This window comes from Bubalus kerabau, chromosome 4 (assembly GCF_029407905.1).
Source record: "Bubalus kerabau isolate K-KA32 ecotype Philippines breed swamp buffalo chromosome 4, PCC_UOA_SB_1v2, whole genome shotgun sequence".
NCBI lineage: Eukaryota > Metazoa > Chordata > Mammalia > Artiodactyla > Bovidae > Bubalus > Bubalus kerabau.
The window spans coordinates 25618901-25634406 of NC_073627.1; the positions used below are offsets into that span (position 1 = coordinate 25618901).

The 15506-nt window shown below is 53.5% G+C and overlaps 3 protein-coding genes across 9 annotated transcripts; 1 reads left to right on the top strand and 2 right to left on the bottom strand.

The window, feature by feature from the left end:
• Positions 1-3: 3 nt before the first annotated feature.
• MRPL10 (mitochondrial ribosomal protein L10) lies at positions 4-5869 on the bottom strand. 3 transcript variants are annotated; one of them, XM_055576066.1, is made up of 5 exons: positions 5678-5869; positions 3593-3762; positions 2239-2403; positions 1841-1985; positions 4-959 (listed from the first exon to the last, which is right to left on the bottom strand). In XM_055576066.1, the coding sequence occupies exons 1-5, from the start codon at positions 5727-5729 to the stop codon at positions 703-705; spliced, it is 789 nt and encodes a 262-aa protein (XP_055432041.1). In that variant the 5' UTR covers positions 5730-5869; the 3' UTR covers positions 4-702. The 3 variants fall into 3 exon arrangements, with proteins under 3 accessions (XP_055432041.1, XP_055432042.1, XP_055432044.1); XM_055576067.1 differs by lacking the exon at positions 5678-5869 and adding an exon at positions 5507-5665; XM_055576069.1 differs by lacking the exon at positions 5678-5869 and adding an exon at positions 3949-4165.
• LRRC46 (leucine rich repeat containing 46) lies at positions 5665-10832 on the top strand. 4 transcript variants are annotated; one of them, XM_055576065.1, is made up of 9 exons: positions 5665-5781; positions 6141-6215; positions 6313-6421; positions 7710-7818; positions 8640-8686; positions 8971-9080; positions 9268-9337; positions 9504-9652; positions 9854-10832. In XM_055576065.1, the coding sequence occupies exons 2-9, from the start codon at positions 6206-6208 to the stop codon at positions 10222-10224; spliced, it is 975 nt and encodes a 324-aa protein (XP_055432040.1). In that variant the 5' UTR covers positions 5665-5781; positions 6141-6205; the 3' UTR covers positions 10225-10832. The 4 variants fall into 4 exon arrangements, with proteins under 4 accessions (XP_055432040.1, XP_055432039.1, XP_055432038.1 ...); XM_055576064.1 differs by having other exon boundaries at positions 5743-5878; XM_055576063.1 differs by lacking the exon at positions 5665-5781 and adding an exon at positions 5854-5967.
• Positions 10833-10855: 23 nt separating this feature from the next.
• SCRN2 (secernin 2) lies at positions 10856-14585 on the bottom strand. Of its 2 annotated transcripts, XM_055576059.1 has the most exons (8): positions 14499-14585; positions 13943-14116; positions 13455-13636; positions 12656-12855; positions 11990-12205; positions 11706-11871; positions 11434-11614; positions 10856-11174 (listed from the first exon to the last, which is right to left on the bottom strand). In XM_055576059.1, exons 2-8 carry the CDS (start codon positions 14114-14116, stop codon positions 11016-11018), a joined length of 1278 nt encoding a protein of 425 aa, XP_055432034.1. In that variant the 5' UTR covers positions 14499-14585; the 3' UTR covers positions 10856-11015. The 2 variants fall into 2 exon arrangements, with proteins under 2 accessions (XP_055432034.1, XP_055432032.1); XM_055576057.1 differs by lacking the exon at positions 14499-14585 and having other exon boundaries at positions 13943-14278.
• Positions 14586-15506: the final 921 nt, after the last annotated feature.

Genomic DNA, 15506 nt, shown 5'->3' on the forward strand with positions numbered 1-15506 from the left:
AAACACAGTTAAGAAAAATGTATTTCACTTTATCATAAAACAGTGCTCCCAACTTTCCCATGACATGACACACCCCGAGGTACCGAATGAACACTCAAAGCACTCTTGGGACCCTAATAAGAAAGCTCTCGTGCAGAAAACCAGGGGCGCCTCCTCACAGCTGAAAAGCACCTGGTTCAGCCTGTGCTGCCTCTTACTAACAGCATGACCTTTCACAGGCCATTTGACTTCTTTTCCCCACAGTCTTCCTGTCTGTGAAATGGGGATAATTATGTGAGAAATCAAGGAACTAGCACATGTAAAGTGGTTAGCAGTGGGCCTGGCACAGCAGGCTCTCAACAGATGCCATTCTCAGCACAATTACCTACTCAGCTGAGCTATTCTGGCACGTAGGAGCCACAAGGGGCTAGGCTGGGAGGTGTGTGCAGCGAGGCACAGTGAAAACAGAAGGCAGGGCTTCTCCGCCTTGGACCTAGAAAACGGACAGAGATGACTCCAATCAGGTCCCAAGTTAGGAAAACTAGGAACAAAGATAGTGATTACAAGCCTCTGATGTGAAATGAAATTCCCCTACATCTCTGGGTGGCCATGTACTGGAAGAGATCATTGTCAGTAAAAGCCAGGTAACACCACCACTCCCCACCCTAAGTTCCCCATGCCTCCGACAGCCAACAGGGCAGAATGTATTTATGGGCAGGCTGGCTATGAGTCCTGAACAGGGTTGGGAGGATCTGGCTGCACGCTGGCTGGCATGACGGGGTCCCCCTCGTGCTGTTGTCTGGCGTACTGATCCAGCAGGGCAGTCAGCTGGAGCGGGTGGTGCTGCAGCAGGGAGTGGGTCCGGGCTGTGAGGAGGGTGAGCCCTCCTACCAGCTCCCCCTGTGCCAGGGCCAGGCTAGGGAGCTTGGAGTAGTTGATGAAGCCCTGCCTGCTGAGGATGGTGTCGTCAATGCAGCCACCTAGAGGAACACAGGATCAGCGAGGCTCCCACACAGGAGTTTCCTCTTCAAAGACAACGGTTCCACCCTAGGAATTTGCTCTCACCGCCCTTTTCTACCTCCCAGCCTTCCCCCAGGTCCAGTCCCTACCTGTGTCCCACCCCACTCCCAGTGTTTCAGATCAGTCCCCTCCTTTCCTTCCTAACTCTTCCTGGAAAACCCTTCCATGTATTATGTAACCCCCACAACATCAGTGTTTCCTCCTAAACTTCCTTGAAGAACCATGGAGTGTTGATGGAGGCGGGGGCGGGGGCGGGATTTGTATTATCTGTATTATATACACAGATTCCTGCCCCACCAACAGATAACTGTGAAATCAGAATTCTCTAGAAGAAGCGCCTCCAGGGTTTCTCAGCATCAGAGGAATCCTGTCCCTCAGCACCCTTCCCTTGGCCTGTTTAAGTACCTTCATCTGTGTGGGTTTCAACACCCACTACCCCCTTACTGGACTTCCCTGGTGGCTCAGTGGTAAAGAATCCACCTGCTAATGCAGGAGACCCGGGTTCAACCCCTGGGTCTGAAAGATCCCCTGGAGGAGGAAATGGCAACCCACTCCAGTATTCTTGCCTGGGAATTCCCATAGACAGAGGAGCCTGGTGGGCTATACTCCTTAAGGTCGCAAAATAGTCAGACACAACTTAGTGACTATAAACAACAAAACACCCCTGACTAGACTCAAGGTATCTGAACTTCCCCTCCCCAGAGTGACACAGGCACGCCCCATTGTGAGGAGGGGTCCCCTCCAAGCATGGCCACACTTTTACCCACACGAGCCTTGAAGGTGACACCAGGCTGCTGGAGCACCCACTCCACATCAGCCGCACCCCCAACTGGCTGCTCACCCAGCAGCGGCAGGAAAGGCACACTCTTCAAGATTCGCACCATCTCCTTGACCTTGGGTTCTTCACTGACCAGCAGCAAGTTGTGCCCCACGAAAAGGGGCAGCAAGTTTTGGTATTTGGAATCCTCCAGGAAGGGCTTTAGGATCTGGACCGGCAGGAGAGAAGGGCTTACTGGCGTTGAGTAGGAGGAAGAGTCACCCACCTTGATCACAGGCCACACCAGGCTGTGGGCTCAAGCTAATGAAGGTCTCCTCAAGCCCTAACACAGTTCAGGCCCCGGACTAGAGAGCTGCCATGGAAGGGAGCTGGGAATTCCACTTCTTGGGAGAGATGCTGCAGTCTGACATGGGGGTGGAGCGGGTGGGGAACAAGGCAGGGAATGAGGGTCCGCTCCCTACCTGGTTGGGGAAGACTTTCATCAGGATCTTGTGCTTCCGCAGCTGGTGCCGCATGAGAAGCTTGTCCTCCGCGCTCATAGCCACGTTCTGGCAGACAGCTATCATTCGGTTGTCTCGGAAAACTGCGGCTATCTCCCGACGGAGGAGCCGGATGAGGCCTGTCTCCTGAGGTCAAGAAGGGAGGACCAAGGGGACATAAGCTGCCCCTTCTAGTACTCCTTACTCCCTCAGGGATGGGTGCCAGAGCTCCCAGTGATGCCCAAGTGAAGATTAGGGCACAGGAAGGAGAACCGGGCCCCTGACTCTCAGAAACATGTTCTCTCACTCCACCCTTTCATTTCCATCTGATAACTACAGGCTTCAGAGCAGCATTTTTATTATTTTAAAATTTTATACTATCATCTTTTTATGGTGCCATGCGGCTTGTGGGATCTTAGTGCCCCGACCAAGGACTGAACTCAAGCCTTTGGCAGTTAAAGCACAGAGTTCTAACCACTGGACTGCCAGGAAATCCCCTGGAACAGCATTTTTCCCCCCTCAAACATTAAACTTTTTATGTTGTATTGGAGTGCAGCTGATTAACACTGTTGTGGTAGTTTCAGATGAAAAGCCAACAGACTCACCCATACATATATATGTGGCCACTCTTCCCCAAACCCCTCTTCCATCCAGGCTGGCACATAACATTGAACAGAGTTCCATGTGCCTAGAGCAGTGTTTTTAACACCTGAGAACACTCAGTCCCTTTGAAATGGACAACAGTCTGACCCAGCTAATGTTATTTTGATAATAATATTGTCAAAATTACTTAATTAGCCCTCTGACACTGTACTCATGTTGAATTCTTTTATCAATTTAAATACAAGATTACTCTTTTACAGTGTTGATTCAAAATTGAGGTATTTTCACAAAACAAGACTTCATTTTCTCAAGACAGTGTTTCTCAAAGTTGAGAACTTGGGGAGTTGAAAACCACCATCAAGTTAACAATACTCCACTGATCTTTCTGCCCTCTTTCAAGGACCAAAAACTTTGTATTGTTCCTCTAAGAAAATCTGGAAGCTTCAAGATCAGTGGGATGGTCTCTCTTCCCCTCACCTATGTGGAGAGTTTCAAGCACACATTTTTGGAGACAAGAGTGAAGGAAACCCACACCTGTCCAATCCACTGAGTCCAAGAGGCCAACAGAGAATCAAGGGCAGATTTCATTTTAAAGGATCTGAACTCTGGAATCAAAGTGGGGAAGTAACAATGTAGATGACAATATCCTGGAGTGGTACTTCATTATGGCCACAGAGACAAGATCACTTTAATCCACCATCCCACCACCAGGCGACATGCCCAGCCTCCTCACCTCCTGTGGGGGGCTGGGAGGGGGCGGCAGGCATCTTGGGTTGACGACAGGTTTGGGGGCAATATACTCAGTCACAGCCATCAGCTTCTGCCGCTCAAAGTGCATCACACGACGGTGGCGAGTAACAGCCTTGGAGCCATAGCGGATAATCTGGTGGGTGGGCAGCCGGCCTGGGAGAAAAAAAAGGGCCATGTGGTGAGATGTAGCCTCTTGGAAGCCTTAGTCTATCCCAGAGACAAAGAACCTTAGTCTGCTCCAGAGACTAAAGAGCACCCTCTATGCACGGAGCTCACAAAGCTAGCCTTGGCATTGAGTGGAACAAGGAACTGTCTGCTGGAAAGCCTGAATCTGCAAACCTTTTCTTCTCTTTAATGGGTGACCTTAGCTCAGGTGCTTCATCCTGGAGGAACCCACTTCTCCAGCTCTTCTTTATGCACAGAGATGAGGAAAAACAGGAACAAAGGAGAAAGTACTTCGAACACATTTTTAAAAGGAAAGAGTTGAACAAATTTTTCTTAAGTGACCAAACAAAAATTTTATGTTTGAGAGCCATCTCTGCCACTGTATCATGGAAGCAGCCATGGTCACTATGTAAACAAACAGATGTAGCTTGTTTCTAATACAACTATGGAGAAAAGACAGTGACCAGCCCTGCCATAATTTGCCAACTTTAAGCCAGTGGTTCTCAAAGTATGCACGACCACCAACTCCCAACCCAACATCAGCATCACCCAGGGACTTGTAAGAAATACAACTTCTCAGGCCCTGTCCTAGATCTCCTGAGTCAGTAGCTCTGACGAGGAGCCCAGCGAACAGTGTGTTAACAAGCCCTCCAGGTGATACTGATGAGGGCTGAAGTGTGAGAATCACTGCTCTAAGCACTACTCCTTCCCCCAGGATTTGAAGCAGGAGGGAAAAGTTATACTGTTCTCACATCTCCCCCCAAACAAGATTTTCTCCTCTCTACTTTTCTTTTTTACAGGCATTGCTGCAGAGCACCCCTCAGAAGACAAGGGAGACACTCGAGATACCAAGACCAAAGAAACCCCTTCATTCTCAACAAAAGGACTCAGGTTACAGCTTCCCATTTTCAGCCCTCCCCAAGCCTAGGATGGGATCTCAGGGGAAGTTTCAGTCAGAAGGTGGCTCTAATAATCAGAGAGCATGGAGATTTTGCTGAAGTGAGAGGTTTTCTTGCTAGTGGCCACAAATCCTAACTGTTGAGAGCACAAGCTCTGTATCAGATGGAACCAAATTTTTGCAGTTTTATTGATAGAATTGACACACATGGAGCCAATTTTCAATCTTTCTTCTGCCACTTACTGGCTGTGACCTTGACCATTCAAGGAGTTTCTTCACCTGTAAAGAGGGGAAGAGAATGCCTTCTTCATAGGATGCTTTATGGTTTAAATGAAATACATGTATTTATCACTGTGCCTGGTCTATATAAGGTACTCAAAATCATTCATTAAACAAATATCTACAGCATGCTTACTAATGTCAAGCACCATGCCACCTGCTGGCTATGCTGAATGAATACGGTCCTGCCTTGATGGAGTTTAAAGTCTAATAGAGAAGACAAACAAATGCAAAATTACAGCGTGTGAAGAGGCGAAGGGGTCAATAAACAGGGTGACAGATACAGACTTAACAGGGGAGACCTTCTTTGCAGAGGGTGGCTACGGAAGGCCTGAGATCTTAATTTCTGGAGGCAGAAAAAACTGGGTAATGGGTTTAAACCCTAAACAAGGCAGGCAGACTAGGGGATAGAGAATAAGTACTGTGGTTGTCCCCGAGGCTTCTGCTGTGTTGCTGTTATTACTAGAATCTGGAATCACAGGAAATTAGATCAGGCCAGAGATCTTCATAGGATGCTTTAAGGTTTAAGCGACGTAATACATGTAAAGTACTTACCACTGTGCCTGGTCTATATAAGGTACTCAAAAATCACTCATTAATCTAATATCTACAGTCATCGGGAGCTGTCTGGGATCAGAACTTTGGGGAAAGGACCAGCAGCAGAGGAGGGAGACGAATAGAGAGCATCGGCCAGAACGCGCCGCGAAGACGTGGGCCGCTCCTTACCCGCCTGGGGTAGGAGACCCCCTCGCAACATCCCAGCCACGGCCGCAGCCATCGCCACCGGAAGAAGGACCGGGAGACGAGCGCGACGGAAAGACCTAAGAATTGTGGGTAGTCCCAGGACCGGAAGCGGAGGGAGGAGCCGCCGGCTAGAGCAGCAATCCGCATGCGCCGAACCCGGCACCTGAGAGCCCGCCCTCCCCGGTGCGTCATCAGGCGTCCGGTCTCCTAGCAACGACGCCTCGAGCCGCTCTTTCCATCCGTCCGCACCGTTATCTACCTACAATCCCCCTGTAGGCGGCCTGGAAAGCCCCTATACACCCCTCAAACTCCAGATCCTACACCTCGATTTACTTTCGTCTTCTGCCCCACCCCAACAGTTAGCTCTGAACCAACCCCTTTCCTTTATCCCCCAATTCTCTGAGTTTCTCTCTCCTCATACCATCCTGGGTTCTTCCATTCCCAGGGGCTGTCCAAGCTGCTCTACTTCTCTTCGTTCCAATAGCTCTGCAAGCCAGCAACTTTTAGATCATGCCTGGAGGTGAGTAGGGAGGTGGGATGGGTAGAACAGTTGGTTAACAGTAGAGTCAGGCCCCCAAGAACAAGGAAATGTAACAACTGGACTCATCTTTTCACAGCTAGACTTTCCCAGAGTCCAGAGGAAATCAGTGGCGTGTGCATTACTGAAGCCCTCATCACTAGGCGGAACTTGGCCTTCCCTGAAGATGAGGATCTGTCAGAGAAGATGTAAGTGCACCGGAGAGGAAAGGGGTGCTGGAACGTTGAAACACAGAGAATGACCAGTCCCCTGAGCTCTACTGATTTGTCAACTTACTTTTGTCCCTCTCTTTACTTACTCTACACATTCAGTCAGTGGCAATGTCCAACTGATTCTTCCTCCTTAAAAATCATTCTATCTCTTTTTCACCATGCCCACTCAGTTGCTTTAAATAAGGGTCTAAAGTCATCACTTCTCAACAAACTCCTAATTAGTCTGTCTGCCTCCAGTCCAGGCACCCCATACTGTTGCCAAAATAATCCTTTTAAATAACAAATCTGATCAGACACTCCCTGACAGGACCTTCCTTAACTTCCTAGCACCTCCAGAATAAAATCCAAACACTTTAGCCTGGTGCCTTTTCAACCTTATTTTTTGCCACTCTCCGTAAGTGTGATTCCTCTAAGACCCCATGTTCCCACAGCTTAGCACTTACTACTCAGAGTGGTGCTGGGGTGGGTGGGCAGCATCTGCATCACCTAGGAGCTTGTTAGAAATGAAGAATCTCAGGCCCACTTACTGAATCAAAATCTGCACTTTAACAAGACTCCCTAAGGGGTTCATGGGCACATTGCAGTTGAAGAAAGGCTGGAATCACACATACTATTCCTTCTGCTTGAAATGCCTTCTTATCCCCCATCTCCTTCCAGTCTAACTCCTAACTAATGTGTCATCTCCCCCAGGAACCATTCCCTGAATCCCTCTGGATTCAATGTATAGTCTACTCCCTTAGTCCTCTGCACATGCTTCTGTCATCCACTTGTCATAGATGTTTGGCCAGCTTCCCTAGTACTGATGGGCAGGGACTCTCTCATTTGTCTCTAATGGGCATTCAGTAAATGTTGCGGGATTAACGAATGGATGGGTGGAACAAGTGATTTTCCTTCCATGGACCACTCAGAAGGGATGTGAGGAAGCATCTCCTCTCTGTCCCAGCCCCTGCCTCCCCAACCCAAGCTGGCTGGAGGAAGTCTGCCCCCACATCTGCAGGAACCATAGCTGCCATCACCCAGTTTCCCAGTCCAAGGATTCTCACTCCCCTCTCACCCTTATCCTTCCCAGTGCTACTGATATATACTGAGGTCTCCAAGTCAACCCAGGTTCCCAATCTAGACCCCACCTCATGAGTCAAGCAGGTGTCCCTGACATCTGATCAGAGTCACTGAGCCATCCATCCCTCCTTAAAACACCCTCCCCTCCATCTTCCTGCTAAGAGACCACAGAAGTGGCACTCCATCACAGCACCCGTTTGCCCAGGTTCCACACGCTTGCTGAACTGCAGACTGTTCGCCTGGACCGGGAGGGAATTACCACTATCAGGAACTTAGAGGGCCTCCAGAATCTTCACAGCCTCTATCTGCAAGGGGTAATGTCCTGCCTCCTGCCCTTCCTTCTCCCTGGGGAGGGGACTCCAGCCCCTGTGAGCCATGTCTGTTTAATCTGAAAGACGCCAACCAGGTCATCTTGCCCATTTACTGGTGTTGAGGCAGGCAGACCTTCATTGAAATGGTTTCCAGATGAATCAGGAATTCTGTTGAATTGAAAGACCAATGCACCCAAAAGAGATCCTAACCTTGCTCTTAAATCACTGTTTTTCTATCAGACACTTTGCTTGTTCTAGAAGTCCTAGATGGTGTCTGTCCTAAATCTCTCATGTTATACAGCTCAAGTCCATTTCCTGTTTTGAAGGACAGGAAGAGGGAAGCATAAGATTCCTCTGCATCCTTCAGAACCTTGAAGGCTTTTTGGTGGGGGTGGGAATGGGAGCGGTTAATCTCTGGGCTCCCCCAGGTTGAATATGCCCAGATCCCTCCCAGTTTCCCCCACGGACACTGGCCAGGTCACAGTAGCACAGGTTTGCTCTCCCCTTTGCGTGTGCAGTCCACGACCAAGACCTTTCCGTTTCCTGGCCTCCCTTGGTTTCCTTTCTCTGATGTCCAGGTTGTAGGGTGATCAGGGTACTTAAATCAAGTTTAGCCAGCCCCAAGTTTATGTCCTCAGCCATCGACTTGGAGAAAGCAAATCATCCCAAGGCACTCACGACTTGTTCAAGGAGTGGGGTGATCATTCCCAAAGGGCCAGGTCTCCAGCCTCAAGAGTAGACATGGTCTTAGGGCTTTGTCCCTTTAAAGGGACCCCACTCAACTGACCTTAGCTTGGTTTCCCCACCTTGGTCTCTTCATGCAGAACAAGATTCAGAGAATTGAGAACCTGGCCTGCGTCCCCTCCTTACGGTACATGGTGCCAGGGCTCCGGCAGGGTTGGGGGAGGGGAGAAGAGCTAGAATGAAGGGGAGGAAACCTGGTAATACTCCAGAAAACTGGCTCAGATGTCCCCAAGCCCAGCTGCTGGTCAGCCAAGGACCCCACAAGCCTAGCTCTGCTTCCCTGACCCCAGGAGGGCCTATGTCCCCACTCGTCCAGCTGCTGAGCCAGGGGGGCCCGGGCACCTGGGGCCCCCATCCCTTCCTCCAGCTGTTCTGTGATTCAGCTGTCTTTCCCCCTCCCTTCCCCTACAGCTTCCTGTCTTTGGCAGGAAACCAAATTAGGCAAGTGGAAAACCTCTGTGACCTCCCCCACCTCCAGTTTCTGGACCTTTCTGAGAACCTGATAGAAACACTGAAGCTGGGTAGGAACGCCCTTGCCCTGGCTCATGGAATAGGTCCTGGGGTGCCCTCCCTCCTCTCTGCCCTCCTCCCTGTGCTTACGTCAGCAGCACATCCTCCAGGGGGCTTAGAGGGCTGTGCAAAGGGGCAGTGGCTTTGGACTGGAAGGTGGGGGTGCAAACCTCATCCCCGCCTCTTTGCTGTGTGCAGATGAATTCCCCGAGAGCCTTCTCATCCTCAACCTGACTGGAAACAGTTGCACCAACCAGGATGGCTACAGGTGAGGAGGAACTAAAGGTTCCCGTGTTGACCTGACCACAGGCCCATCTTCTAGCTCAAGAACACCGCCCCTCCCGGTGTGGTTGCTGCGGCTTGTGTCTGCACATCCTCCCAGCTCCACACCCAGGGTGCCCTCCTGGGTAACCTCTGCTCTTTCCGCTCCGCAGGAAGCTGTTGACAGAAGCCCTGCCACTGCTCCTAGACCTGGATGGGCAGCCTGTGGCAGAGCGCTGGACCTCGGACGAGGAAGATACAGCCTTGAGTGATGAGGATGAGGAGTTCCCAGAGCTGAGAGGCCCATTCTGCTCAGAACGAGGTGACCCTGCTTTCCAAAGTGTGCAGCTGCCCTGTGGGGTCCGGGAGAAGCTAAGACAGGCAGTGTCTGGGGAGGTGGTCCCAGGGCCAGAATAGTCCTTCCCAACCTGCCTTGTCTCCTCCCCTCTAGGGATGGTAGGGGAGAGTTTGCTTCTGCCAAACCCGGGGCTCTATCCACCACCCACCATCTCACCCCTCACAGGCTTCCTCAAGGAGCTGGAGCAGGGAATGAGCAGGCACCGGGAGCTCAGGCAACAGACAGCCCTGCTGGAGCACCAGCTGAGGGTGGAGACTCAGCCCACCCTCACAGACCTGCCCCCGCTGCCAGGGGCGCCCATGGCTGGGGACAGCAGCCCTTCCGTCACCCCCACACAAGAGAAAGAGACAACCCCGGAGCCCGCTTCCTTGCCAGAGGCCTCCTCTACCACCAAGAGACTGTGCCCTCTGGCTCCCAGGGGCCAGCAAAGCACTATGCAGGCAAGGAAGGGGGCCAGAGCGGCCGCAGCCCCCAAGGCCTCTCTGGCTGGGGCCCCCAGCACAACCAAAACTGTGACCAAAAAAATCAAGAAGTGAAATGCAGCCTACTGCTATCAGTGAAGCCCCAGGCACATGGAGGAACGAGGAGTGGGCCTCCCCTCAGCCTGAGAGGCCTGGCCTGTGGCAGGAGCCTGTCCCCAATAAAGCATCACTAGGCCCTGCGTGTGTCTTCCGCATCCCTTGGGGCATCTCAGGGGAAGCTGTCAGTAAAAAGCACCCAGAAACAATAGCAGGAATACAGAGCCTGATTGTAAAGAACAGGATCTTTCAGGAACTGCCCAAAGGACTGGTGCCCCACCTCAGGGCCCCCACCTGGCTTCTGAGCCGGCAGGAGATAGGCACTGCCTGGTGGAGATGCCATCTCACAGTAGACACATCACATACCACCGGTCCCCCACCAGGGACTGCCCTTCCAAGGTTCAAGCCAAGAACCAAAAACATGTGGTTGTAATTCTCCCCATGAGCAGCCACCTGCTGTACCAGCCATGCCCCTCCATGTTCCCACACCCACATGTTGGGGGCCCCCTCTTCTCCTCCCAGGTTCCTCCACCACCTAAGTCAGAAGAATGTGCTGCCCAGCAAGGCTCCCAGAGGCCCTGCAGCCACCGCAGGGCTGCCCTTTGTCCTCTCTTGGCCCTCCCACCCCCACTGGAGCTGGACACTGAACAAGAAAATAAAACATATTTATTAGAGCAAAGGCCAACCTGGCCACTCAGAACAAGGCTGGGGTGGGGGATGAGGTGAGGGGATTGCTCTAGCCTCTACCCTAGGGGTCCTGTGCCCACTGCAGCCCCTTGCACCCCAGGCCAAGTCAGGAGGGGTCAGGCTCAGGCATATGCCTGGGTCTCCTTCTCCACAAAGGCCTGGAAGAGGCCGCCCAGCTCCTGGGCGGGTGGAGCACACTCCCTGGTCAGCAGCCGCCGCACAGCCGCCAGGCCTTCCTGCTCCAGGTCCCGCTGCTTCTGCCGAAGCTGCTGCCCCCGAGCCTGCCCGGGAAAGGGGGCGATGAATCCCCGGGACAGGCTTCCCTCCGGATTATGGAGTAGGGGCAGATGGCTGCCATCTCACATAAGCAGGAGAAAGGATATACACCCAACATTCTCCAGGGTTGTCTTTGAAGGGAGAGACTCCTCTCCTCAGCTCTAGAGTCTCCTTCGCTCCCAGTTCCCCTCATATTTCCAGAGTCCCAGTTAGGGTGGGGGAAGCGCGTCATCCCCCAGGGTAGCCCCTCTTCCCCGGGGTTACCTGCTCACTCTCCATCAGTCCCAGGGCCACCTGGTGTCCACGGTAGAGGGGGTGCCGGCGATCCACCTGAGTCTGGAATCGAGGCAGGGTCCGAACAGGGTCCTGTGCTCCAAAAGTGGGAGACAGCACCTGGGGGGGCTGGGCTGCCCCCATCCCAAAGATGAAAGGTTTGAACACTGACCTAGTGGGACAAGGATGGAAGGATAAGGGCTCTGGTACCCTTCCGTCTCCCCTGCCTGGGGCGCTCCCCCCCAGCTTCCCCACTCTCTCACCGGGATGGGTCTGGTGTGGCAGTGAGGAAGTGCACACAGGGCTGGGTGGGGTCCCGGGGCAGCACGGACACCATGCTGGCCGTGGTGCGGAAGCCCCCAGAGTCCATACAGATGCCGCTCTCCTTGTCCCTGAGGATGCCCATCATCACCTCTGCCGTGATACCCCCTGCCAAGGAGGACACAGTGAGGGCCCCGGGGGCAGAAGGGGGCCCTCCGGCCTCAGAGTAAGCCCCCGAGGCTGTGGGAGGGAAGAGAGCTGGGCCCCACGCTGTCCACTCACTGACCTTGTTGTTGCTGCAGCAGGTCCCGCCCAGCCCGTAAGCGGGCCTTGGCAGCCTCCATGCGCACAGGCTGCTGGCTCAGGGAGAAGACCTGGGCAAAGTCAAAGGTGCCCTGCCCGTCCCACCAGCCCTGGGCCTGGGCGTGGGGCCGGAGCTCAGGGTGTTCTGCCGAGATGTCCGAGCCGATGCTCAGCTGGTTGGAGATGTTGTGGACCCCCTCTGCAGAGGAGATGGGGGGGTCGCTCATATATTGTTGAGCCCCTGTCCTGTGCCAGGCACTCAGCTAGGTGCTGAGAACACAGTGGTGAAGAGAACAAGACAACCCTCGTGGAGGGGACAGATAAACCGATCACACGAATAAACGAGAGCCGGCAGCTGCAGGGAGCATCATCATGAAGGGACCCCGGCTTGTGTATAAGGGAGAAGCCTGGCCACCAGGAAGTCCAGGAAGGCTCCCCAGAGGAAGATGCAGGCTGAATGAAGCACAAAAGGACTCCAGCAAGTGAAGGGGGAGGTGAGGTACCCGAGAGGGCTCATCTCCCATGTCCCTGAACGTCCCCACCATCCGAGACATTTGCACCTGGATCGGGCCTTCCTTGCCCCCACCACCATTCCCACCCCAAAAGGAGAATGCTTCTGGGAGGCAGGCCCCAGCGCCAGGCCCCTCACCCTGGATCCTCTGTGCAGCCCACAGGCTCCCCGCCGTCTCCAGCACCCAGGCCTCAGTCCGGTCGGCCAGCAGGAAAGTGTTGTGGTAGCAGAATGGCGTGGGGTCCTCCCAGCAGCTGCCCCCCTGCCCGTAGCGCTCCAGCAAGCCTGTGATCACGTGCAAGGCTTCCCAGGCAGAGCTGCCCCGTTCCAAAGCCAGCCTGGCACAAAGAGTCCAGGGGACAGAAGGGCGATGGGGTATCAGTGCTGATGGCAGAGCTTCAGTGGACAGAAGAGTCCCAGAGAGGTTTGGTGATGAGCCCAAGTCACAGAGAAAATCACCACCATCTATAGGCTTGTGGTTTTCAAGCTGTGCTCTGAGGGGTTCATGAAATGGACTGAAGCACATTTCTGGAGGAAGACATGCCCTGAGCCCTCCAATCTCTATCAGAGCAGCTGCTCCAGCTGCCGGCTCTCGTTTATTCGTGTGATCGGTTTATCCGTTATCATTTACTGGTTTTACAAACCAAAATTCTTCATGAGATTTCACTCGAAAAAAATTTCCTTCTATTGAAAAAAAAGTTAAACCATTGCCCTATTTCTGGGCCAGGAGACACCCAGAGCTGGCTACATTTGGGAGCTCCTCACCAGACTGTGGAGATGGGGCCAGGAGAGGGGAGGGGAGGGGGCAGCCTACCTGGGGAGGATGACAAAGTGGGCAGAAAAGGGGAGGTGCTTGGGGGCAGGGAGGGTGGCCTGGGTCAGTATTCAGCCCCAGATTTCTGGGGTATCAAGGGGATGAAGGAGGGCAGGTCCACACCTGAGTAAGTCCATTCCCAGCAGGGCTTCCCCTTCCCTGACTGGCTCCTTGGTCCACACTGCCTCATTGCCAATGCAGACCCCATGCTCGTTGGCGCCCATCTCAGCCCCCCACAGCCAAGAAGGGCGGCTCAGGATCACAGCATGGGTCTTGGACACCTGTTCCACCTCAATGTAGGTGCACTGGAGATGAGGGAGGAGAAAAGGGAGATCCACTTAGAAAGGGGGAGGGTACCTCTAAAGTGGTGGCGCTGAACCCATCGCCCAACACAATCCTTTGAGGAAGGTCTTATTATCCCTATTATACAGATGAGAAAACTGAGGTCAACAGCGGCTAAATAACAGGCTAGGTCCCAATCAGTAGACTCAAAGCTCATGTTCTTTTCACCACATCTGGTAGCTTCTCAGGTGGGGGGAACAGAGGAGGAAGGTTTTAGAAGAATACCTAGTACTGCCACACCTCCCAGCACTCCGGAAGGCCTAACCCACCTGGAGGCGGCTCCCGGGGGCGTGCGTGCCTGCCGGTACAAACACCACCTCCTGCACCTCATCCCTGGGCCGGTCAGAGTTCTTGGCAAAGATCACGGCTGGGAGAGCCGAGGCCGGGGGCATCGAGACAAAGCAGTCGCAGGAACATGGGGTGTCAGGGCTCCACGATGCCATCTGGGGAGAGATGGGGATGCGTGTGTCCCTCTCAAGCCACCTCTCCACCATCCTGACCGGGAGCGGTCCTAGCGAGCACCCCTCCCAACACGTGCAGACACTACGGGAAGACAGTGCGACGGGTTTGCCACGCACAGCACCGCACGCATGCTCGTTGCTCGGCGTGCGCGAAGGAAACGCCCACACTCTCCACGGGCTCCAGGTTTGGGAATCGGCAGACGGGCGCAGACCGCACGCTCCGAGGGCCCTGCTGTACTCGGGAACGTGACACTTCAGGGCAGTCGCAGGAGCGGCTCCCTCGCTACCCAACCTCTCTCCAAGAGTCCCAAGCCCCTCTTCTGTCGGCCCGTTTCTCGCTCTCCCAACACTTTATACTCCTCACCCTCTCTCCGTGCAAATTCCCAGCTTAGTCCGGAGTCCTACAGCCTCCGCTTCAGGTAAGGTCTGTCCCAGGGGCGGAGGCTCCTGGAAGTGACCTGGAAGACTTTGGCCTCGGGGGCGGAGTCGAAATCGAGCGCCTGCAGTTCTGCCGTTTTCCAGCAGAGTGCGCGCCAGCACCACTTCTTGGAGCGAAGTGGCCTTCGGAGTCCTGCTTGCTGCCTGCCCTACCCGGGTGCAGCTTTTAGGCCCGATAAAGGCTGCGACGAATCCGCTAGTTTCTCCAGTGGGGTCACTGTCGGGACAGGGAGCCGGAGGTGGAAAGAAGCCCACGCGAAAAGGGAAGAAAGGAAAACTTGGCTGATTCGTTAGAGAATGTGGACAGCTAGGGCATCTGGAGATTAAGGAAGAACCTCAGCTACTTGTCACCTAAAGGCACAATTCCAGGCTGGTGCACCCTCCTCCGCATCCCCGCATCCCCGTCATACCCTGTTCCCCCGGCTCCTCCCCATCTCCCACCTCCCCCTCTCCAACCCCTCAGAAATAAGATCAAAGAGAAAGAAAGATCGACAGGTGTGGTCACAGGCCAGGAGGCCTGGGAATAATTGAAGTGAATTCCTTAAAAAAGTTTAAGGCATATATACCTGGTGGCTCAAATGGCAAAGAATCTGCCAATAATGCGGGAGACCCGGGTTCAGTCCCTGGGTGGGGAAGATCCCCTGCAGAAGGGAATATTCTTGCCTGGAAAATTCCGTGGACAGAGAAGCCTAGGGGGCTGCAGTCCACGGGGCCACAACGAGTCAGACACAGCTGAGCAAGTAACTCATATGCACAAAATCCATTCCGAATCCCCAAAGGCCAATTCTGCCCCACAGTGCTCAAACTCATTGGAGGTTAGCTTTGAAAGAAAATTTGGAAATTTCTAGTCCAAAGATTTGTAACCGAAACAGCAAAGGAGAAATCTTGGCCAAGGGGGCATATATCCATATGGAGGTGGACTCTGATCTCAAAT